The sequence below is a fragment of the Typopeltis vanoorti genome, chromosome 17 (genome assembly GCF_054136105.1).
Source record: "Typopeltis vanoorti isolate ZY-2024b chromosome 17, IOZ_Tvanoo_1.0, whole genome shotgun sequence".
Lineage (NCBI taxonomy): Eukaryota > Metazoa > Arthropoda > Arachnida > Uropygi > Thelyphonidae > Typopeltis > Typopeltis vanoorti.
This window is the reverse complement of record NC_143565.1, coordinates 6,391,275-6,415,590: the sequence shown is the minus strand read 5'-3', so window position 1 is coordinate 6,415,590 and position 24,316 is coordinate 6,391,275. Positions and strand designations below refer to the sequence as shown.

At 36.6% G+C, this 24,316-nt stretch overlaps 1 protein-coding gene across 4 annotated transcripts in view; it reads left to right on the top strand.

Annotated features, from left to right (window-relative positions):
- Window positions 1–24,316, top strand: part of Dic1 (Dicarboxylate carrier 1) — a 205,884-nt gene that overhangs the window by 66,051 nt on the left and 115,517 nt on the right. For all 4 annotated transcript variants that reach the window (XM_090407718.1, XM_090407720.1, XM_090407719.1 and 1 more), the window contains one exon: window positions 2,619–2,738. In XM_090407718.1, coding sequence (XP_090263844.1) covers window positions 2,619–2,738 — 120 coding nt within the window. The remainder of the gene's footprint in view (window positions 1–2,618; window positions 2,739–24,316) is intronic.

Here is a 24,316-nt window from a genome sequence, read left to right as displayed (position 1 = left end):
CGTTAATAAAACATTTTTATGAAAAAAAGTGTGTGGTGTTGTTAAAACCATGAAAAAGAAGTCATGAATAACCATCAACACTTAAGCTTATCTGTTAGATTACTTTGAACACCTGTATAACAGATGTAAATGCTATATTCTTAGTTTCATCCTTTATCCAAGTTTAAGCAAACAAAGTTGTGCATGAAGTTACTTCATGAATGGGCTACTTGCATATAGGCTGACTTCACATCAATTGTCTTAGTATCACGTAATGCATTGCACATATCCTTACTTGTATAATGCTATGCATTATGGGAAGGCCACTACACACAGATTGATTTCAACCTTAATTCAGGTCTCATCAGTGGGAGCCTGACCCAGAAGTGATTCAAGGTTGAAGTAATGCAGAACTTATATTTCCATATACAAGTAGCCAAAAGGTATCACATATTATTAAAATACTCAAACTTTGTTTGCTTACACTTGAATAAAGAATAAAACCAAGAATATAATTTCTTGGCATCTTTAATTTATAGTATAATCAAGTGAAAAAACTTTCGACATAGATGTAAATGTTGTTTGGAGTTGAAGGGAGATTCTTTTGAATCTGTGTAATTGACAATTCTAAATATAGTTCTTTGCTTTGATATAACAATTGTTGTCTCATTACTTAATGGGCACACTGTGTAATTTAAATCAACCTGCAGATCTCCACATCTTTATTATCTATATTTCTCTCCTTTTGCATCATCTGCAACCAACCAGTTAGTTCTCTGCAAATCATTTCCTATATTTGGTGGTAGCAAGGTTTTTTCCCTGGAAACTTGGGTTTTTCATCCTGCATACAGACAAATTGGCTCTTCAGAAAACAAGCAATTTACAAACAAAAAATACTAGTTGTGGTGGTGGACAATAGATAGCATTGATGTAGATGATTGGTATTAGAGGTTCGGTGTAGTCGTGAAGACGGAGAGTTGTACAGTAGGTGTCCTCCTGAACTCCTTGGAGGTGTCACAACTAATAATAATAATATTTTTTATATACAGAACAGTGGGCAAGGAGTTAAGAGATGATGCCATGAATAGAATATAAAGGTGAATGAAGAAATGTGGTATGAAGTGGTGTGAATGGGTTTGATCAGCTTGATATCATATGAAGCAATTTTTTTGAGTTATTTACTATTAGTATTATTATATGAGAATCTCAATGGAATCAGAAGACTCATTGCAGGAAATCTATTATTCACACATTGCTTGCCTGTCATATTCTCTTTAAACTCATTCACTGACGAAGCACTCACAACCTCTAGCAACTCATTCTACTCATTCACCATCCTCCAACCAAAAAAATCTAGTCCTAATATTCTTGCTAACCACACTCTTACACAATTTCCATGGGTTACCCCCTTGTTCTCTCTCTTCCTAACGTACTGAACAACATCTTCAGTGCCAATTCTCTTAAAATTATTATTATTATTATTATTATTATTAGACCTCCAGGGAGTCAAGGATTCATTGAGGAAGGCCATACCAGCTGTCATAGCTTTTCTTAAAATCCTTCACACTAGATGTACTCACAGTATATTTCAACAGGCAAACTGTTCCACTCACTCACAGCTCTAAGAGAGAAAAATCTAGCTCTTGCCGCTTTCTTAAGTGCATACAAACTTAACTTCCATGGATGCACTCTTGTCTTCTCCCTTCCATATAACAAAAACTTTTATCAGCCGATATCCTATAAGACCCCTCTCAAAAGATTATAGACCTCTATCATATTGCCCTTCTTTCTTCTGTCTGCAGTCCACATACTCATAATCTACATTCCATAATCCCAATATCATCTTTGTAACTCTTCTTTGCAGCCTTTCCACAGCTTCTTTATTACTTTGGAACCTAGGAGACCAGATTTACACACAGTAGTCCAGGTCTGGTCATATTAAGGCTTTGTAAAGAAGCAAAATGACTTCCATATCTGTACGTGTCAATGTTTGTTATGTCACCAACTTCCAAATCTACAAAACTTAATACAGACCTTTTATCATATTCCTATGATTTCTCAGCTATTTGTCATAAAATGAAAATCTGAACTTCACAACCTCTATTTGTTCTGAACCCAACTTGTTCTCTAAGTTTCTTTTCCACAATTTTTCTCAACCTCTTTTCAAATATGCTTGCATAAATCTTATCTTGGGCACTTAGTAGAGAATTTCTTCTGTAATTCTGACATTCAGCTTTTTTCCCTTTTTTATAGATGGGACTTTTGTGACTTAAGGTCAAAGCCAAATAACTATGATACCTCCATATCACCTTTAAGAATGCATAGAACTGACTGGAGCTTCTGACTAATATCCATTCCTCATCTTCATTTGGTGCATCCTTGTTAGTAGGTATCCACTAGGTACTGAACAAATGGAGATGGGCTGGCACTTGGGAACGTGGCTGACCAACTTGTACTTCTGTTGGCTTAAACCACAAATGATGGTACTGAAGTATTTGTGTCATAAATATTTAGTACTCATTTGAAAAAAATAATACACTTAAATTGAGTTCACTGTGGTAATGCTCCAGAGCACAGACAGTTTGGGAACCACTCTGTACACAAATGTAATTGTTTCTGTTATTTTTGCATCATTACAGGTACATCTGCAAACTCAACAGAATGGAAAACTAGGTCTCATTGCAAATAGCATCAATATTATTAAGAAACAGGGTGTATTGGCACTTTATAATGGTCTTTCTGCATCTCTTTTAAGGCAAGTAAGTGAAAAATTTTACTATATGAATATATCTTAACTGAATGTGTTGAACTAATGATTCTTGTTATCCATCTGCTAAATAGTATAATTTAATTAGCAAAGGCTCTCTTCATGAGATTCCCGGTGCTTGCAAAAGATAATACAAAAAACATGCTATCATCTTTACAAATTTTAAATTATTGCTTTATTATTATTCCCAAAACGCCACGAAGTATGTAAATTCATTCTTAAAAAGTTTTAAAAAATTAATAATGGGAAAAAACTCACGTACAAAGATTATTTAATAGTATAATTTTTGCCTGTGTGTCACAGGCATCTTCAGTACATATTAAGCTCAAATTAAACAATTACTGACAATTCCAAAAAGTGCCACCTAAGTAGCTGGTGTAAGATAACTTAAAAGGTCAATAAATTTCCTTAAAAAAAAAAATCAATACAATAAAAAGTTAGGAAAGATTAGCTGATTTGTAAAGTACTATCTCCCATAATAAGCCATTGGATCTGTTTAAGTTAGGAGAATGAAGTAGAGTTTCACATATTTCTTTATAAAAGCGTTCCACGAGGAACTGACTTTTGTGAAGAACTCTTGTCTTTCTCCAATGAACTCTATGTCTAGTGAAGATGGCATTAAAAGGTTTCATTTGACCAGCAATATATCTACCATATTGTACTTAAACTCATTTACACTCTCATATTAGTGCGGGCTTTCCCTCTCACATTGAAGAAAAAATCTACTCATCACTCCCTTCACTCAATGTGTAATTCCTTAAATATTAATCTGGTAATCTTTCATCACCAATGGAGGTCTCTATCATATCTTTCATCTTCTTTGTCTACCTACTAAAGTTTGCAATTTACATTCTTCCCTCAAACTTTTCCCCAGATTTTCTTATTTTTCTTACACACACAGTAGCCCAAGTGTGGTCTGATCAAGACCTGGTACTGTGATACAACTGTTTCCTTGTTTCTACTTGTTTGTTTCCTTTTTTTCATAACAGCAGTGGGTTCTATTCACCTATTTCTGTTTATTTACATATTGCACTTATCAGCTTTGCAGTTACTCTGCTTATTTGACTAAAAAAAAAAAAAAGCTGTTTAAATCATTCTGAAGGGACTTAACATCGCATCACTCCTTATCTTTCCCTAGTATGATTAGAAAATAACTGAATTTATCACTCTCAGTTCACATGCAATAGCATTAATAAATAAACACCATAACAATAATAGAAGCCTGTGTAGCTCAGTGGATGTGGCGTTTGCATACCACAGCGCTTGGACGCACGAAGGAGGACTTGGTTTCGAGTCTAGTCGGCGACTAGAGGAAATTTTTCTAAGCCTTTTTTTGACCGGTTCCCGAGTTAGTCGATCTCTGGCACGAGCAAGCGGGTTTTTCCTCCCGGAAACTCGGGTTTTTCGTCCCGTAAACTCAAGAAAATCGACCGTAGAACCCACATTATTTCAGACATTAAATATATTGTGTTAGGGACCACGAGATGGCGGCACATTTGAGCCGTCTCTTTTCACTGTGCACCACTTAATTAGTGATAGCCTTGGGCCATCTATCTCTGATTGGTACCAGTGGAGATTGAACTGCCCACTCAGTCTCCAAAAGTTAGATAGGGCTAAATGGCCTTGCCTACTCCCCGTATACGGGAATAAAAAGGCGTTAGCTGATATTTTTTTTTTTTTTTTAACAATAATAGAAAATTTTATTGGTTGTTAAGTTATTATTATTATGTAACCTCCAAGATGTCCAAGGACTCATCGAGGGAGGGCATCTACTCTACAACTCTCTGTCTCCACCACTCGCAACCAGCTTCATCATCTACACTAACGCCATCTACCGCCGCCCACCACTGGTACTTTCACAGACAATCACAAACATCCATGTCCATGGCGGGATTCGAACCCACAGCCTTTTGGCTGGAGAGCAGATACACTAACACTCAGTCAACTAGGCCGGCAGTTATACTAGAAAATATACCAACTAGTTTTACATGCCTATATTCTGGTAGCATATTATATTTCTCTCCTTATAGCCTTTTTTTCAGGGCTATAATATAAGAAATAAAATAAGCAACCGATGTTAAAACACAAATTAGTAGAAACAGATGAGATGTGATGAAATTAGATTGCAATAATGTGAGACACAAGTCAGCTGTCTCTGCAGAGTTTCTGAATTTTATGGATAATCCATCGACGAGCAGTTGGTCAAGCTGTTGTACGCTAGTACCATGATTGGCAATAAAGAACTTGTTCGCATTCAATTTGAACAGCTGTGGATTGTATTCCATAGGAAACACGAGGTGGCAGACTGTTCCAGAGGGCAGCAGTGAAGGGGGGTGAAAAAAAAAAGAGGAGAAATTTGTTCTTTGGGTTTGGAGTTGAACTGTGAGAGGATGTTCATTGGCTGCTGCACATTTGGATGGATTTGCAATAGGGTGTAGGGTGAGGGAATTATTGAAGCCAATTCTGATGAACCATCTCTGGACAAACATCAATTCTGCTGTTTGTCCAGAGGTAGGTAATGTAGGTTAGTAGATCCTCTGTTGATCGACAGTGACAGAATCCATACTGTCGGTCAATTATTAGATGAAAATCTTCGAGGTAGCATAGGAGTTCAGTGTTGATGGTTCTTTCCATACGTTAGAAAGAATTGAGTTGAGACAAATTGGATGGTAGTTTGAAGATAAAGATTTGTTACCCTTCATAAGAATAGGTTTTATATGAGGCAATTTAAGTGGCAGTTTAAATCTGCTCGGGTGAAAAATCTTGGTTAGGGTCAAAGAACTCTGTCTGGTGTCAGTGGCATGGCAAACAAGGCCAGACTTTTTGATTCTAAAAATTTAATATAGTGTTGATATTCCTTAGCAGAATTACCAATCTACAAAATGACAAAGTTGACCTGAACAAGGCATTAGAATCCAGGAACATCAGGACTACATTAAATTTTTAGAATCAGAAAAGTCTGGCCTTTGCGAATCAAACGGGTCTGACCTTGCTTGCTGTGCTATTGACACTAAACACAAAGAGTTTTTTGGAAACTAACCAACGTTCATCATCTCATCAGATTTAAATTTGATTGCTTGTTCCTTGAAACTTGTAAAACTTTAATAATATCTTATAAATCTTAACCACACCACTCTGATTGCATGCCCATCTCAAGATTCTGGGAAGTGATCACAATTAACTTTTTTTATTCTCCTTATTCACAAATGTCCCACTCAAAGAATCTTAGAGCTAATCCAAGCTAAATTTCCTCCCGATATCACAGCCCTTTTTCAGTTCACAATGAACTCAGGCTATTTTGTTCTAATAGTGTTTCCTCCTACAGCTGTAGGAGGAAACACTATTAGAGTTCAGAGACATGGAAATAGATGTATAATTAATTAATTAATTTTAAAATAATAAATAAATAAAATATAAAAAATTATTTAAGTATAAAGAGCTAATAAGCTTCAATTCGGCAATGAAAACATTACTTAAATTAAGGGGATATTAAATCCCACATAGTTTTAAAACCGAATAAGAAACTCAAAGATTAGAATCAGAGAGTTTCTTGCCGAATATAGTAAACTATAAAGTATCGGCGAACACTAGCGTTAGCCAATGCAAGTGATCCTAGTACGTAGTACAATACTGGGCAGCTCATTGCAAAGGTGGAGGAAGAAGTTCAGATCGCTATTCTTAGGTATTTTCCATAATGTAAAAACACATTTCCTAGGAAATGTATGCTGTTATTACATTATGGAGGGAGGTCACTACCCAGACCGGTTTCAGCCTTTTTTGAGGCTTCATCAGTGAAAAGGCTGAAACTGGTCTGGGTAGTGACCTCCCTCCATAATGTAATAACAGCATACATTTCCTAGGAAATGTGTTTTTACATTATGGAAAATACCTAAGAATAGCGATCTTAACTTCTTCCTCCACCTTTGCAACGAGCTGCCCAGTATTGTACTACGTACTAGGATCACTTGCATTGGCTAACGCTAGTGTTCGCCGATACTTTATAGTTTACTATATTCGGCAAGAAACTCTCTGATTCCAATCTTTGAGTTTCTTATTCGGTTTTAAAACTATGTGGGATTTAATATCCCCTTAATTTAAATAAAAAATTATAAACAATTAACAGCAGTTACTTCCCCAAACTTATAAATAGGCATACAGTCTGTATACGTAGGTTTCTATGGTTAAGCAGTTCTATAGGAAGTTTTCGGTATTGAGACTACATTGTAATATAAGGAGTTTATTAAAAATAAACAATTAAAGCCCAACAAGTTTTCTGCATCATAAGACTTACATCAGGGTTAATAGCACATGAACGTTTTACACATTAAAAGCCTATTAATGATTAATTACACATATCACATGTTTTTAATAACCTCACATCTATTAAATAATTGATAAACCAGAATACAAATGATGCATTCATTACTGTATGCATGTTGGAACATTGCTAGTTGTTGCTAATCATTAATAGGCTTTTATTGTGTAAAACTTTTATGTATACATACCATTACCCCTGATGATGTAAGTCTTATGAAACTACTGATCGGGTTTTAATTGTTTATTTTTAATAAATTCCTTATATTACAATGTGGTCTCAATACTGAAAACTTCCTATAGGCATACAGTTTGTTCAATTAAGATTAGGACGTTGGTGTAGGGCTTCACACGATTCAAAAAATGGACAATCAGATTTGAATCTAATGTATTGCAGTGGTATGGTACCATATTTTGGTGTGGTACCAGTGAACCCTGTGTCTAGTGTCAATGACATGAGAAGCAAGGTCTGAACCTTCAGAATCCAAAAATCTTATGTAATCTTGATGATCTTGGATTCTAATAGTAGCAGAATGGCCAGTCTGTTCAAAGTAGCAAAGATGACAAGGAACAGGGTATTTGATAAACACCAAGCAAGGATAGAGGTGATAATGTATCTTTGATAGGTAGTAAGAAATATGACAACTTCCAGGCTGGTTTGAAGGTGGTGTACAAATAACATCTGCGAAGGGTCCTTGCTATTTGTTTAGACGATCCTTTTAGGGTATGCTGATCCTTTTAACATCAGGTTGCAATCTGGAAGAGGGATGGTAATTATCAAATACTTTATTTATCAAGATCTCGCTGCATCCATTAAGTAATAGAGTAAGTTTTATTTTTAAATAAATTATAATACCGGAATTAACTCACACAAAATATTATTTATTAGTATAATATTTGCCTGAGTATCAAAGGCATCTTCAATACAAAGCTAATAGAACAATAACTGACAATAACTAGATAGGTAAGGCACCTTTTGGAATTGTCAGTTATTGTTCTATTAGATTTGTACTGAAGATCCCTTTGATACTCAGGTGAAAATTATACTAATAAATAATATTTTACATGAGTTAATTCCTGTATTATAATTTATTTAAATATGCCTACTCATGGAATTTCCTTATTGAAAATTTTATATTTAATTCAATTCTTCTAATAGAAGACTCAGAAAAATAAACTATGCATGCTCAGTGTACAAGGCTTTTGATAATACCTATTTTTTGTGAAGAATGATGATATGGAGATGTGGATATATTGGCTTGTAAAGAATGGCTTCCTGTAAACAGAAAATTCAATATTACCAGCAGAGTTACAATGTATTAAAGTAGCCAGAAAGGGAAGATTATTATTAAATTCTTGTTCGATAGTGAACCTCATGCGAGGTATATAAGGAGTTAATTTTATTCAGAAACTCAAGTAGTTTCAAAGTGAGGCCAGATTGCAAAGATGCCATCCACAAAACGATTTGATGTGCTTTGCGTGTAACAGTGAGTGCATGGAGGTCTGGTGTTAATTGTTGTTGTTGTTATTATTATCATCATCATCAAATTCCTGATGTATACTTTAGGTGCAAAAAGGATACAATGATAGTACTCACATGATACATTTAGATTAGAAAAAAGAAATGTTGACATACTACTCATGTCAACATTTCTTTTTTTTTTTTTTTTTTAAATTTTAAATTAGTCTTTATAATAGTACGTTAAACTATAAACACCAACAGAAGAAATAAATGAATTATTGAGTGTTACCAGTATTTCCCTTTTAAAGGCTCACTTTAGTAAGTACGAGAGTGGGAAACCCGAGGTACCTCATTCTGGATCATGCCTTACTTCATGTAATATACACCTGTTATATTATCTGTAGATGGTCCCTTCACTTTTTTCTTTGTTTGTTTGTTTTCTTCTTGCTCCTTCTCCCCAATGCTATTAGAGTATTTGAGGGATGGGGGTGAATCTTTCCTATTTTACTATTTCTTTTCATCTTATGCAGTGGGAGTCTACTTTCTCTCTCAGGTATTTGCCCCACCTACTAGACTAAAGTCAAACCCCACCTGGTCAATCTGGGATGAATTGGGTCCACCCCCCCCACCCAGTTATGTGGAAAGGGCCTCTGCAACCCTACCACTTTTTTCTTGTGACTTCACTGCAAAGTCCTAATATGTTTGTGCCTTATAATACATCTCATGCCACATAAGTTGCCACACAGAATAATCAGCACCACATTCAGGGCTTAGGCAGAGGGTCCTGTTTGAGAAGTATATTGCAGTCTCCAACACAAGTCAGCGTTACTATGTTGGAGACTGCAATACAGAAATACAGAAGGTATGGGATTAACCTCAAAGGTGAACTTTATGTATGTAGTCTACAGATTGGTACTCTTGTTATTGTCTGTAAAGAGATGTATAGGTATAAAATTGACATCCTAGAAGGTCATTTCAAAACTCAGAATGGTAAACTAGTTATTTATTCAGGAGGTTACTCAAAGCATCATGGAGTAGCTATGGTACTGAGAAAAGTTCTTCTTGGTTATAATCCCATTAATGACAGGATTCTTTGTATTAGACTTAAGGCTACCAATGTGTCAGCCATTGTAGTTTATGCACCCTACACAGATAGGCCTGATGAAGAGAGTGAGGAGTTCTACAAAGTTAGTAGAACTCCTCAAAGTCAGTCCAACATATTCCTACAGACTGTGTTGGACTGTCTGCCAAGAAGGAATGTACTTTTCATCATAGGGGACTTTAATGCAAAAGTGGGAAAGAATATGAGAGTGAGGCATGTTTGTTCTGGGTGAACGTAATTATCACCAATACTTGCTTCCAGAAACAACCACAACAGGCCTATACTTGAACATCTAATATTGATAGGTCAGGACACCACCAGATTGATTACATCCTGGCTCTTCAACAGTGGATGACAAGTGAAACTATTCAGCATATGAAATTGTGGAAGGTATGAAATTAATGGATTTTCCTCAACACATTATCAGGTTGATAGCTAATTTGCACAATGAGCAGGAAGACACAGTAAGAACAGATGTGGGGTGCGCAGCAGTTAGGTTCTTGTTCCTGTACCCTTTGAGTACCCATTAGAGGAAGCTAAAGCTGCTACCAACCAAATGCAAGTGATCAAACTAAAATACCCCCAAATTCCTGCCCTAAAGGATCCCACCTGGGGCCAGGCCTGAAAATAATTCATTTAATATTGAAAGTTTCTCCAGTGTCAAGCAAGATCTCATTGCAAATATTTGCAGAGATAATGATTGCGATGTGCTCTGCCTGCAAGAAACTCACAGAGGGGAAGGCACCACCAGCCCTTACATCCATGGCATGAAACTCATCAAGAGATACTGTTAAATTCGGAATGAAAGAAGATTGAACCTATAAGCGCTTCATTCCGAGTTTAACACAAAACGTCATTCTCAGAGTCAGTATTGGTTTATCAGACTTACCAACATAATTCCTTTTTCTTTGTACATGCCGTTTCGAGTCATTTAATTGTAGATAAGGCCTTTGACAGGATACCACATGGAACCCTAATCAGTAAACTGGAGCAGATGGGGATAGATATAGGGTTGGTGAGATGGATAGGAGGGTGGTTGAAGGAGAGATACCAGAGAGTGGTTTATGCAGGAGTGGAGTCTAAAAGATGGCTTGTGACTAGTGGTGTGCCACAGGGCTCTGTTCTTGGACCACTGCTTTTCAATTTGTTCATCAATGATATAGGAAAGGATTTGAAAGGAAGTGTTCACTTGTTTGCTGATGATGCAAAGTTGGGTAGAGCAATTGTGAGTGCACAGGAAGTCAAAATGTTACAGGATGATTTGGATAGTTTGGAGGACTGGGCTAGGAAAAATGGATGTCAATTTAATGTGGCAAAGTGTAAGGTTATGCACTTTGGGGTGAAAAGAATAGCAGCAGTATATTGCATTGGTGGAACCGTACTCCAGGAGATTGATGAGGCCAGGGATTTGGGAGTGTTGGTGGATAGGGAATTGAAGTTTAGGGGGCACATTGCAAAAGTGACTAAATCAGCTCATCAAATCACTTGGCTTCTGAAAAATACTTTAACAAGCAGAGACAAACAAGTTGTTGTTCCTCTGTATCGAGCCTTGATAAGACCCCATCCGGACTACTGTGCCCAGTTATGGGCACCAGGGTTTCTTCGTGATGGGGAGGAAGTGGAGAGGGTCCAGAGACGAGTGACCAAGATGATAGAAGGTCTGTGGAATGAACCTTATGAGAATAGGTTGAAGATTTGTGGATTGCAGAGATTGGACGATAGGCGAAGGAGGGGTGATATGATTGAGACATTCAAATTACTGAAGGGTTTCTATAAGATTGATCCAGAAGATATTTTTGAAAATATGACTGGTGGTGGGAGGACTAGGGGCCATGCATAGAAGCTGGGCAAGAGCATGGTTGACAAGGGTGTTAGAGCTAGGTTTTTTACTTGGAGAGTGGTGAATGAGTGGAATAAGCTTCCAGAGTCTGTTGTGGGTGCTACGACTGTGAATGAGTTCAAGGCAAGGTATGATAGATACTGTGTCAATGTCGAATAGTTATTCTTGACATGATGTTAGGGCCTCCCTCGATGAGTCTGTCGACTCCTTGGAGTTGCCCGGAACAATAATAATAACAATAACAATAATTCTTGTAAATCTCCTAATGTAATAACTGTGTGCTTTCTATAAATAATTGTGTACGAGAGGGAGAACGAAGTAATCGGCTTATAAAAGGAAATGGCCCAAAGCAAAACACATGAGCAGGGGCAGAGTAGCATGCGAGTTTCTCCAGGAAGCTCACCAGAGTATGGTGTGATGCTAGTTGCCAGGGAGAAGCAAGTGCCATGCGCAGTGAAGTAAAAAGCAGTGTTGTAGGAAGAAAAACATAGGGCACGCAATATAAAGTTGGTTTTGGTGCCTATAGAGGTCTCTTGGTCCTTTTTTTCAATGGAGTGGTCAACGAAGTCAGGAGGTTGGAAGGCCACGTGGGTGTGTCCAGGGGAGTTCGAGAGTCAACCTGTAGCCAAGCAGAGCAAAGTTCCCGATCCAGCAAGGAGCCCATCGGAGAACAGAGTGCCATGCTGAGCTGATTGACCTGAGAGCAGCGAACCTACATTGTTGCTTCCATGAAGATGTGCCCTACCCGAGACCATTGCAGATTTGCATAGATGAAGTCTCATAAGAATTAGGACGAGACCAAGGATGTGCTGCCTGGACGCACATGTAGAAGGCCAAGTATCTCTTCATGCCTGAGTAAAGTAGACTTTTGATATGTTTTATAACTGTACTGAGAGAATCATGTGTTGCTAGTATGATGGACTTTCAAATTGCTAAGACTGAATAGTGAAAGGACTTTAGTGTTCTCACTCAAGAAATTAGAGAAGGTTTGAGCTTTAATCTGAAGAGCTGTGTAGAATTGCTTTAGAGATATTTTCACCGTGTCATGTGCAAATCTCTTCCAGAAATGCTGTTGGCAGAGTATAAGATTGCCCTGTAATTGAACTGTAATCCTTAATTAATGTCTTAGAGAATGTGTAAAAATTTAAAGTAATTAACAGAGTACTCTAGAGCTTTAGTAGTGATATAATAATATGCTTGAAATGATTCATAACTGTATACTTTCATGAAATTGATGATTAAATGTTTTTGTTATGGTAATTTATTGACTTGCCTGATTTTCTTCCTATTGAACCGCTCACAAAAGTAGAACCAAGGCAGGGAGGGAATAAAAGTAAAGAAGGCTACGACTGCAAAGCAAATCTTGATAGTTTAGATGATCTAAGTAATAAATAGTTTCGGTTAAGATAAGAGAGCATTAAAACGAAGTCACGAAGGGTACAACAGTGAATCTGACAAAGGCGCAGCCAAACAAGAATTAGTTAAAGTAATTAATTACGACAAGCATTAACGATATAAAGAACGAAAAACACATTATCAGGTTGATAGCTAATTTGTACAATGAGCAGGAAGCCACAGTAAGAACAGATATTAGATTAACTGTGATTGGCTTCAGGTCGGCAAGGTTGCCTACTATCTTCTCACCTATTTAGTGGGGGTGCGCAGCAGTTAGGTTCTCGTTCCTGTACCCTTTTAGTACCCATTAGAGGAAGCTAAAGCTGCTACCAACCAAATGCAAGTGATCAAACTAAAATGCCCCCAAATTCCTGCCCTGAAGGATCCCACCTGGGGCCAGGCCTAAAAATAATATCATTTAATATTGAAGGTTTCTCCAGTGTCAAGCAAGATCTCATTGCAAATATTTGCAGAGATAATGATTGCGATATGTTCTGCCTGCAAGAAACTCACAGAGGGGAAGGCACCACCAGCCCTTACATCCATGGCATGAAACTCATCAAGAGATACCCCATGATAAATATGGTAGTGCAATATTTACGAAAGAAAACTTAATTCCAGAAACATTGAGATTATTACAATCACATTTAAAAATATCTCAGTCACCTCAGTTTATAAACTGCCAGAAGCGTTCTCCTTCCCCAACATCCTTCTCAATAATAATGCATACATGACTAATGATGTATTGGGTGATAAAACTCCAACTGGGGTTACACAAAATCCAATGATGATGGAGAGCTTGTTCAAAAATGGGCTGAAAACTTTTCTCTAAACCTGATACATAATCCAAAACTCCCTGCATCTTTTCAGTGATGCAGGGAGATGGAAGCAGGGATATAACCCCAACCTCATATTTGTTAGCTCAAAAAATATCCAACACTTATGTTAAAAAGGTTTTAAATCCCATTCTACATACTCAACATAGACCTATAATGCTTCAGTTCAACCCAGCCATTATGCCTAACACAGTCCCTTACAGACAACGATTTAATTTCAAAAAAAAGCTAATTGGAAGGGTTTTGTGGAAGATCTTGACCGCTCCATACGGCCAGATCCTCCAAACCCTCAATTCATCCCCAATTTATAAGTACTGAGGAAAATCTCCACCAAACACATCTCCCAAGGATGCCACACAAACTACATTCCAGACCTTTCCAGTGATATACAAACCCAGTATACTAAATTACTTACAACTTTACAACACCAACCCCTTCTCAGAGGAGACTATCCATGCAGGAGAAGAATTATGCTCCGAGCTGGCAGAGGAAAGGCGTTCCTCATGGAAAAAAGAAATAGAAGCCCTTCATATGACTCAGTAGCAGAAAGACATGGAACTTTATCAACAGAATTAGGAAGGATTTTGCTGAGCAATATGAGCATCCACAGGTAACAGCTAATCAAATTGCTTACCAGCTGCTGCTGAATGGCAAATTCCCTAAAAAAGCACCCAAAAAATAAGATATTTAGAACCCGAAGTGAGGAACAAAATATGATTAACTCGGATTTCACGATCACTGAACTCATCGCCTCCACAAACCTATTAAAACCTAGAAAATCTACAGGCCTTGATGATATCTGTAATGAACAAATTAAATAATTTAATAAGCCGAAAGGCTATTTTACCAGCGAATATGTTAATAGAAAGGGGAATAGTAAATCCCTTTACATCTCTTAGGAGCTGGGTTTTATATTATGAGAGAATATTAAAGTTAGTGACGGAGCTTGCTCCACCCTTGCATGGAGTTGCCCTGGTGTTGTACTACCCAAGTGATCATTTATACTTGGACTTGCCGATAGTTTTTTTTTACGGCATGAAACTCTATGGATTTCGATCCGAGTTTCATACCTGGCTATAAAATCATAAAGGGATTTACTAACCCCCTTTCTATTAACATATTCGCCGGTAAAATAACCTTTCGGCTTATTAAATTAGTAACTAACAATAAATATAGGAGTACACCACTTCAGTAATTTGATAGTAGTGGTATGTAAGTTCATGTTCACTTAAAACTTTGATATTCCAGGTCTACCTACTCACTGATGAGACCTCAAAAAAGGTTGAAACCGGTCTGGGTAGTGACCTCTTCTCATAATAAAACAATATATATACATCTCTTAAGAGCTGGGTTTTACATTATGAGAGAATATTAAAGTTAGTGACAGAGCTTGCTCCACCTTTGCATGGAGTTGTCCTGGTGTTGTACTACCCAAGTGATCATTTTCACTTGGGCTCGCCGATAGTTTTTTCGGCATGAAACTCTATGGATTTTGATGGATTTCGATCCGAGTTTCGTACCCGGCTATAAAAACATAAAGGGATTTACTATCCCCCTTTCTATGAACAAATTAAATATTTTGGATCCAGGACTAAAGAGTGGTTATTAAATTTATACAACACTTGCCTCAGAATCCTAAGGATACCAACTATCTGGGGCATGCTAAAGTGGTGGCCTTTCTGAAATCAGGAAAAACTCCAACTGAAGCAAAAAATTACAGACCTATATCACTACTCAACAACCTCTTTAAATTCTATGAACGATTAATTTTGAATAGGCTACAATCCCTAATCGAACCCCATCTCATTGCTGAGCAGGCTGGTTTAGACCAGGCAAATCCTGTACATAACAAATTTCAACCTCACTCAATATATATAAAAAATGGTTTTGAGCAAAAACTAGCCACAGGAGCAGTCTTTGTAGACCTAACTGCAGCATATGTTGAAAAGTAATGGTGATAGCACACTTCCCCAGGGAAGTGTGTTATCACCATTACTTTCAACATCTACATCAATGATCTCCCCATCTTTCCAGGAACTAGAAATTTTATCTATGCTGATGACTTTGCCATAGCTATTCAATCAAAAAATTTCAAGTCCATTGCAGCTACTCTATCACTTGCCTTAAATAGTCTAACCACGTATTATAGCAGTAATCAATTAAAACCAAACCCCCTTGAAAACCCAGACTGGCCTTTTCCACCTTAACAATGAGGAAGCGAACAGAAAGCTGCAGATTTCTTGTGAAGGCTGTAATATAGAACATTCCTGTAACCCAATCTACCTTAGTGTGACTCTAGATCACATTCATTTTCATATAAAACACACACAGAAAAAAACAAAAGAAAAAGTTAATGCAAGAAACAATATACTAAGAAAGCTTACTTCCTCCAAATGAGATGCAGACCATAGCACACTGAGATCCTCTGCCTTGGCCCTTTGCTGTTCTTCTGCTGAATATGCCTGCTCTGTATGGTCCAGATCCTGCCATGCTGAAAAACTTGACCTAGCACTGAATGAAAGCTGCCGCTTAATTACAGGATGCCTGAAACCAACACCACTAAGACCTGTATTCTTTGGCTGATTGCACCCCTTTCAATTCGAAGATCTGCATTCTCAGCTGAAGAAAGAAGCAGACAAATGAATAATGAGCGCCACCCACTATTTGGCCATCCCCCAAAGACTAAGATCCCGGCATATCTTCCTATCAACCGTTGAACCACCTAAAAACCCTCCAGAGGCAAAACTTCAGCAGTAGTTTGCATTATACCCCAAGAATAATACTGATATTCCAACAGCCGAACATCTTCCACATGGTTCTCACTTGTACTGGAATACTTGGAAAAGCCTCAGCAGACTACGAACAACAGGACACTGCAAACAAAACCTCATCAGATTGGGCTACCTCACTGGACCAGATAATTGTGAGTGTGGGACAACCCAGTCTATGGAACACCTTTTTTGCTCCCTTCTTTAATCACCATGCACAAAAGAGGACCTTATATCCTGCACAGAAGAGTAGTTGATTTTGCAAGATTCTGGAGGAACATCTGACGATATTTATTGTATATAACTTATGTATAGTTTCTTTTTCCTTCATATTTTACTTATTATTTCCTGTATAAATTTACCTACTAAATTTAAGCTGTTCTCATTTGTAATGTATCCTAATTTATTGTAAATAATGTTGTACCAATTACTTACTATTGTACCACTTGTGTTTGGATATAAAATAACCAGTTTACTATCAGGTACCTATTAGTACCTATGTTGAGGACATCATGCTTGAAATATTGGATGAGCTCAACACAGTAATTAGGATAGGTGGCAGATTAATCAATAATCTGAGGTACGCTGATGATATAATACTCCTTTGTAATGACAAGGAAGAACTAGTACAAATTCTTATCAAAGTTAACAAGATCAGTAAGAATTTATGCTGGCAATAAACTTATGTCGACATTTGGTTGTAGTCATGAAAATCTTTTTCATATATTGATAAAAATGTAGTTCTTTCTTGGCTTTTGGACACCAGTGTATAAGAAGTATGCAGAAAAAAATTTTTTTTTCATTTGTATAGTACTAAATGTGACACATTTCCTCTAACAAAAATTTGCAACAAAACAATTGCAGGTTTCTTGATTTTTTGAAACAGCTCTTTTGGGTGAAGGGATGAAAAATAACAGAATGAGACTAATTTTTTTTTTTTTGCGGGGTGCTTAAGGGTCAAAGCTGTATAACTGAGAGGAGACCTCCACATAGCCTTTAAAGGAATGCGGAGAACCGACCAGGGCTTCTGACCTAATGTCCAATCCTCACCTTCTCGTGGTGCCCCCTGTTGGGTATCTACCTGGATACTGAACGAACGAAGATGGGCTGGCAATTTGGGATTTAGCCGACCAATTTGTATTTTTATTGGCTTCATTTTCTATATTGGTACAACATGACAAAATTTCATGCCGGCTGTTGGCGTTGCCAGGTTAAACAAGGTCCCCGTTGTTTTCGTCAGGGAACCAGGGCGAACAGCGAAAAGTCAGCTACTGGAAAAAATCTGAAAGCACACACCCCCCAACTCAACATCACCAGAGTTAAAGATCGGTACTATCAACATCAGAAGCCTGAATGGCAAAGAAATGGAGCTAGCTGAGGAATTAGATAAGTACCAGATCGACATTATAGGGGTGACTGAAACAAAAACGACAAAAACTGGTGAGATCTTTCTGAACAATAAATACCATAAATACCAAATGTTATATTCAGGAAATGACAATCAAGGAAAACAAGGAGTAGCAATAGTAATCAACACAAAATACGAGGCTAATCTTCTTGAATGGCAGGCAGTCTCAAGTAGAATGATGTGTGCAAATATCAGAATGGGGAATTGGACAATGAGACTTATTTGTGCCTATGGTCCCACAGAAGGTTTTACTAAGGTAGAAGTGAAGGAATTTTTTGATGCTTTAGAAAAAGCAACTGACACAATGAAAAAGGAAATGTTGGTCCTTGTTGGGGATCTAAATAGCAGAGTAGGAAATGATTGTGAGACATACAAAAATATTTTGGGAAAATTTGGAGAAAAGAGCAAAGCCAATAATAATGGCAAATACCTGTTGGATTTCTGCTCAGGACATGGACTGGTTATTACTAACACCATGTTTCAACATGAAAATGTGCACAAATTCACATGGAGAGAAGAGGCAAGGAATAAGAAAAGTCTCATTGACTATGTTATTGTTGATAGTGATGTTTCTCCCTGGTGCAGGACATAAGAGTGTACAGAGGATTTGAAATTGGAAGCGATCACTATTTAGTCTTGAGCAGGATAAAATTGAATTTAATATTGAAAAGAATAACATGTAAGAAAGTTTTAAAGCGAATAAAAGTTGAGCAGCTCTCAGATGTGATTTGTAGACTAAAATACACAAAGATTATTGAAAAAAAAAATGAAATTGTTTGAGAACAGGAATCAAACCCTGGAGATTCAGTGGCAAGCCTTGAAGGAAACCCTGATTGATTCATCCAGAGAGGCGTGTGGTGAGGTTGTCTGCAAGGATAGAAAAATCAGAAATCCATGGTGGACACAGGAAATTAAGGAGGCAGTGAAGGAAAAGAAGAAAGCATATCAAAATTTCCTGGCAAATAAGTCAGCTTTTGCTCTTAGAGAATACAGAGACAAACGTAAGAAAGCGAAACACTGTGTAAAACTAGCTAAACAAAAGTCATGGGAGGACTTGGGCAAGAACATAGAAAATATATATCAAGAAGGTGGTAAGATATTCTGGAGGTTGTTGAAGAAGCTCAGAAATGGTGGAAAGAGGGCTGTAAAAGGATTTAGAGATAATAAAGGTGACATGAAAACAGGAGAAAAAGATATCCTTGAAGTACCAGTAATTACTTTGAAAAATTGCAAAATGAAATAAGCAGTAATAGCACAGTGGTAAAAAAACACTGAACAGGCATATATATAGTCAGGAATACATATCTATATACTTGATGTAAAAAAAGCCATCAAAGACTTGAAATGTGGAAAGGCAGCAGGAGTAGATAATATTTGACCAAAAAGGTTTAAAAAGGGTGGTTTAAATGTCTTACAGTGGCTGCACTGCATCGTTCAGAAAGCCTGGACAGAGGGACGAATTCCTGATGATTGCAGTAGAGCTCTCATAGTACCCATATATAAAAAGGGAAATAAAACTGAATGTGAGTATTACAGAGGTATTTCCCTACTGAGTGTTCCTGGCAAGATTTATGCAAGTACCCTTGAGAAACGGTTGAGAAGAATTGTGGAAGAAAAGGTTGGTGAAGAACAAGCTTGATTCAGGCCAAATAGAGGCTGTCAGGATCAGATATTCACTTTATGAGAAATAGTTGAAAAATCATGGGAATATAACGAAGATTTGTATTTAAGTTTTTGTTGATTTGGAAAAAGGCATATGACAAGGTGCCAAGAGAGATGCTATTCAATACTCTACAGTTATATGGTGTGGGCATTATATCAAACAATGCTTAGTCTTTATTTGAATTGTAAGTTAGAATTGAAGAAAGTACAGGAAAATGGTTTAATGTTAAATCTGGTGTGAGACAAGGATGTACATTATCCCATCTGTTATTCATTATCTATATGGATCACATTATGAAGGAAAGTTGTATTAAACATGATATCAAAATTGGAGATGTTAATGTCAGCTCTTTGCTTTATGCGGATGATGTTATACTTCTAAATAAATCTGCTACAAGTCTGCAAGATTCTCTGACTAAATTGAATAGCTGTTGTAATAGATATGGTATGAAGGTCAGCATTAAAAAGACAAAGACAATGAAAATAGGTAGAATTGTTGAAAATGTCAACTGTGTTGTGAACGGGGAACCTGTGGAACAAGTAAAACATTTCAGCTACTTAGGCACAATTTTTACTGAAGATGGTAAATTAAATATGGAAATAGACAACAGAATCAACAAAACTGGTATTGGAAGTCAATTGAATAAATTCATATGGAATAATGAATAATAAATTCATATGAAACCAGTTTTAACCCTACTGTCCACACCCAAGACCAGCTAACTTGGCTATGGCTGAGGAAGATCCTTCAGCTCCTCACGTCACCGACGGGAATTGAACCTAGGACACTCCTTCCCCAGGCATATGGTTGCAAAGTGCATAGCCAATAGGCTGACTGCGTGGATTAATATTATATTAATAATATTAATAAATAAATATTAATTATTTTCTCATCATTCCATGTTGTGTGATCAATAACATTAAACAAGCCAACACAAGTCTTTCAACTTGTTTGAGAACTCATCAGCTTCTGACACAAGGATACTATCTGCATCCAGTAAAGTTATTCTTCCACACTCATGCTTAATTTTCCTTGCAGCATAATGATGAAATTCTTTTGGATTGCCTTTAACCTGCATAACCAGTTACTTTTCAAACTCTAATTTGGCTTTCTGCACAATATCCCTAACTTTTATGGCTTGTGCTTTATACATTTCATAACCCTTCTCACTATTTGCACTTCAAGTTCTTCTTGTTGATCTCCTGCTTAAAAAGGTTGCACATCCATTTCACTCCTGCCCTATTTGTTCTTCCAAATTCAGATAATGCCTCATTTAAGCACTTTTTCAAAGATTCCCATTCATTACTGATATCTTTCATAGTCAGTAACTGATAGCATGGGACCAATGATAATTGTATTTTTAGTTCATAATAATTTCTAGCATAGTGGTTCAGCATATAAACTGTCCTAATTGGAAAATCCATAAAGTTAACTCTTCCAAGGATTGTATGGCATGATCACTGTCACCAACTGTTCATAAAATAGTCACATTCCTCTGAGACCACATTGGGCACTATGATCAGATATAACACTCTTTGACCTTCAGTTCATTCTTTTATATGCTGTTTCAAGAAGTTGTTCTTGCAACCATTAAATAAATTCTCTCTCTCATTCTTATGAGATTTCTCTTCTACCCAATCAGTTTTTGCATAATTGAAATCACCCATAATTAACATTTGTTTGGTACCCATCAGGATAAATTGGCAATGCATTTCATCGTACCCAGCAGCTGAATCTCCAGGTCTGTATCAACACCCTACCATGTATATAATCCTGTTAACTTCCAATTCACACCATTTAGCCTCAAACTCACTGTTACATGCGTCATAAATGTCATTATTGCTTTCATGAGCTTCTAACCCTAACTGCCCTTGAAGCCATCTGAAATCATTAGTAGTACTCTTCCCATTTCCTGTCTCTTATTGTCATTCCTAAAATACTGTACCCTTTACACTCGATCCCAGTTACAACATCTGACTTTGTGATAGCTATGTTTCACTAATGCCAACAATCTTTGGCTGCAATATATTCGCCAGAGCAGTGAACTCGATCCCTTTTGTTCCTTATGCTCCTGGCTTTTTCTTATACTTAAATCTGCAGTCTTGCTCAGTTAGACAATTTTCTCTTTTTCTCTCTCCAGATACATTCAGAGGGTCTGAACCCAAAATATACATTTCCACCCCTTCACCAGATACATAACCATGCTTAAAGACATTCATATCAATCACATATGCATCATATAGCTGAACTCGCACACATTTTCACCATTCCTCCCATAATGATCTAGTTTTTCTGATGCTCATCATTAGGTCTTACCCCAGTAAATAATTTCTCCATACTCCTGATTCAGATGAAGGCCAATGGTACTGTAATATCTTGGTAGCAAACCGACAGTTTTAATTCTCTCACTTTTATTTCTTGCTTCTTTCAACAGTCCTTCCATACCTCTCTCATACTATATTTGTTGCTAAATCATTATTTGTATACCATTAGTCTCCAACTTGCTACTATATGGGTAATTAATATTGTTATTGCTTTCACAAGTTCAATCTTAACTGGCCTGAAGTCATCTGATATCATTAGTAGTACTCTCCCCCCCATCTCCTGTCTCTTCTGTCATTCTTGAAATTACTGTACGTTTTACACTTATCCTAGGTACAACATCTGACTTTGATAGCTACATTTCACTAATGCCAACAATGTTAGGCTGAAACATATTCATCATACTATATTCTCATACTATAAATTGTACTAAATCATTAATACCAAGAATCTTTTATTTTATCATGAAAATGATCCTGACAACTCATATACCTTTTGATTTTTGCCAGCTTATGTGTGCATGAAAAACATTTTCCATGCCAGTTTCCAGTCTCAAACTCAGTATGTGTGCCACACATATCTTTTTTAAAAGATTTTCTACTTTGTATGCTAAACATTTCTATAATAGCAACTTAAATAGTCCCTCTACTTAAGTACTGCATATACATGCAGTTTATATATGTCGCATTTGTCCAACCACTCAAATTTAAATGAATTTGCAGTTTTTCCACTTTAATTTCAGTGGTGACATTTTAAGGGTTTAATGCACTAAAACTGCTAATTTAATATTTCTCATGTTAGTGTTGCCCTATTTTTAGTCTAGTTATAACCTATAAAATTGTGAGCACTAAATTCACTTAAATCCACATAGCTACAAAAATCTAACAGTTTGCACAAGTTCAAGTGACTGTACTGTCTAGACATAGACACTCTAAACCAGGGGTGGCCAACCTATGGCGCATGCACCAAAAGTGGCGCATCGCATGATTACAAGTGGCTAACTGAACTCCAGAGAAAAATTTTTTTTAAATTTTCTATACGATTTATATATAAACACACAATTAACCTACCACTGAATTCTAGAGTGCGCACTTATTATACTTGTTTGATCTTGAAGCAACAGGTACTGGCAAATGCTGACATGCGTCACCAGTTACTCAATCAGTTTCCAGCTGACTCTTGTGTCATAACGTTTGATGAACTTCTGATTCGATGTGACTGAACAATCCCGTGTTTTCGAACTTATATGTTTTTATTAACAGTTCTTTAAGTTTAAGCTAAGATTTCTGTTTTCATGAAGGCTTAATATAGTTCTGTAAATTTAAAAATAATTTTTTTTTCATTTTGAACGCATATGTCAAGTTCTTTCCCGCTCAACTAATTTGCTGATTACTGAAACCTGCAATTATTCAGTGTATTTGTATGTGCGTGTTTTTATATTTTTTTTTATACAATATCTTTCCTTTTTATTTACGTATAGTAGGTTTATTCCTAAAATTTAACTGATCATCAGCAAAGCTTTTGTAATGAGGATGTTTGGGTTGTGTGTGTGGGATTGCCAGCTGATCGACTGTTTTATGGCAGGAAGCGATCTTGTATTTCATTGGACATAATATATTACGAGAGAGAGACGAAAACTCTCTATGAAAAAAAAAAAAATATATATATATATATATATATACGATTTTTAAACTTATAGAACTGTATTTGGCCTTCATGAAAACAGGAATCTTATCTTAAACTTGTAGAACTGTTTTTGAATGTTCATAATGTTAAAAATGATAAAATAATTTAAATAAATAATTTAAATTATTATTAAATAATTTAATAATTTAAATAAATTATTTAATAATGAGCTTTACTTTTTGGGATAATTTTTTTTTTACAGTCAGTTACCCATTACTTTGCAAAAGAAAATGAGCAGAAGAAAAGCAGAAGGTGATAGCAAGCGCCAGTTTAATGAACTGTGGGGAAATGAGTTCTTATTTATTGCAGGTCCTTCAGGAAAACTGTTGTGCATTGTTTGTGAATGCACTCTCTCAGAAGACATGATCTTAACAGACACTATAGAAAACATCAAGCTGAATTAGAAGAAAAACTAAAGTTAGTTCCTGGGGCTGAGTTGCTGAAAGAATATGTGGTTAAAAAAAAAGGAAGAAATAAAAAAAGAGACAAAATATATTTGTGAAACGAAGTTGTGAAATTGTGGCAATGATGGAGGCAGCTTATAAAATTTCCTTTGTGTTGGCTAAAAAGCAAAAGCCTTTCTCTGATGGAGAGGAAGTTGTTAAGCCCTGGCTCGAAAAATTTGCAAAATGTCTTGGTGATAAGAATGTTGAAAGAAAAGTAAACCAAATTGCTCTGTCCAAGCAAACAATTACAATACGCATCGAAGAACGTTCCCATGATGTTAATGAGCAATTGAAACTCCATGTCCATGCTTGTTCTTTCTTTTCTTTA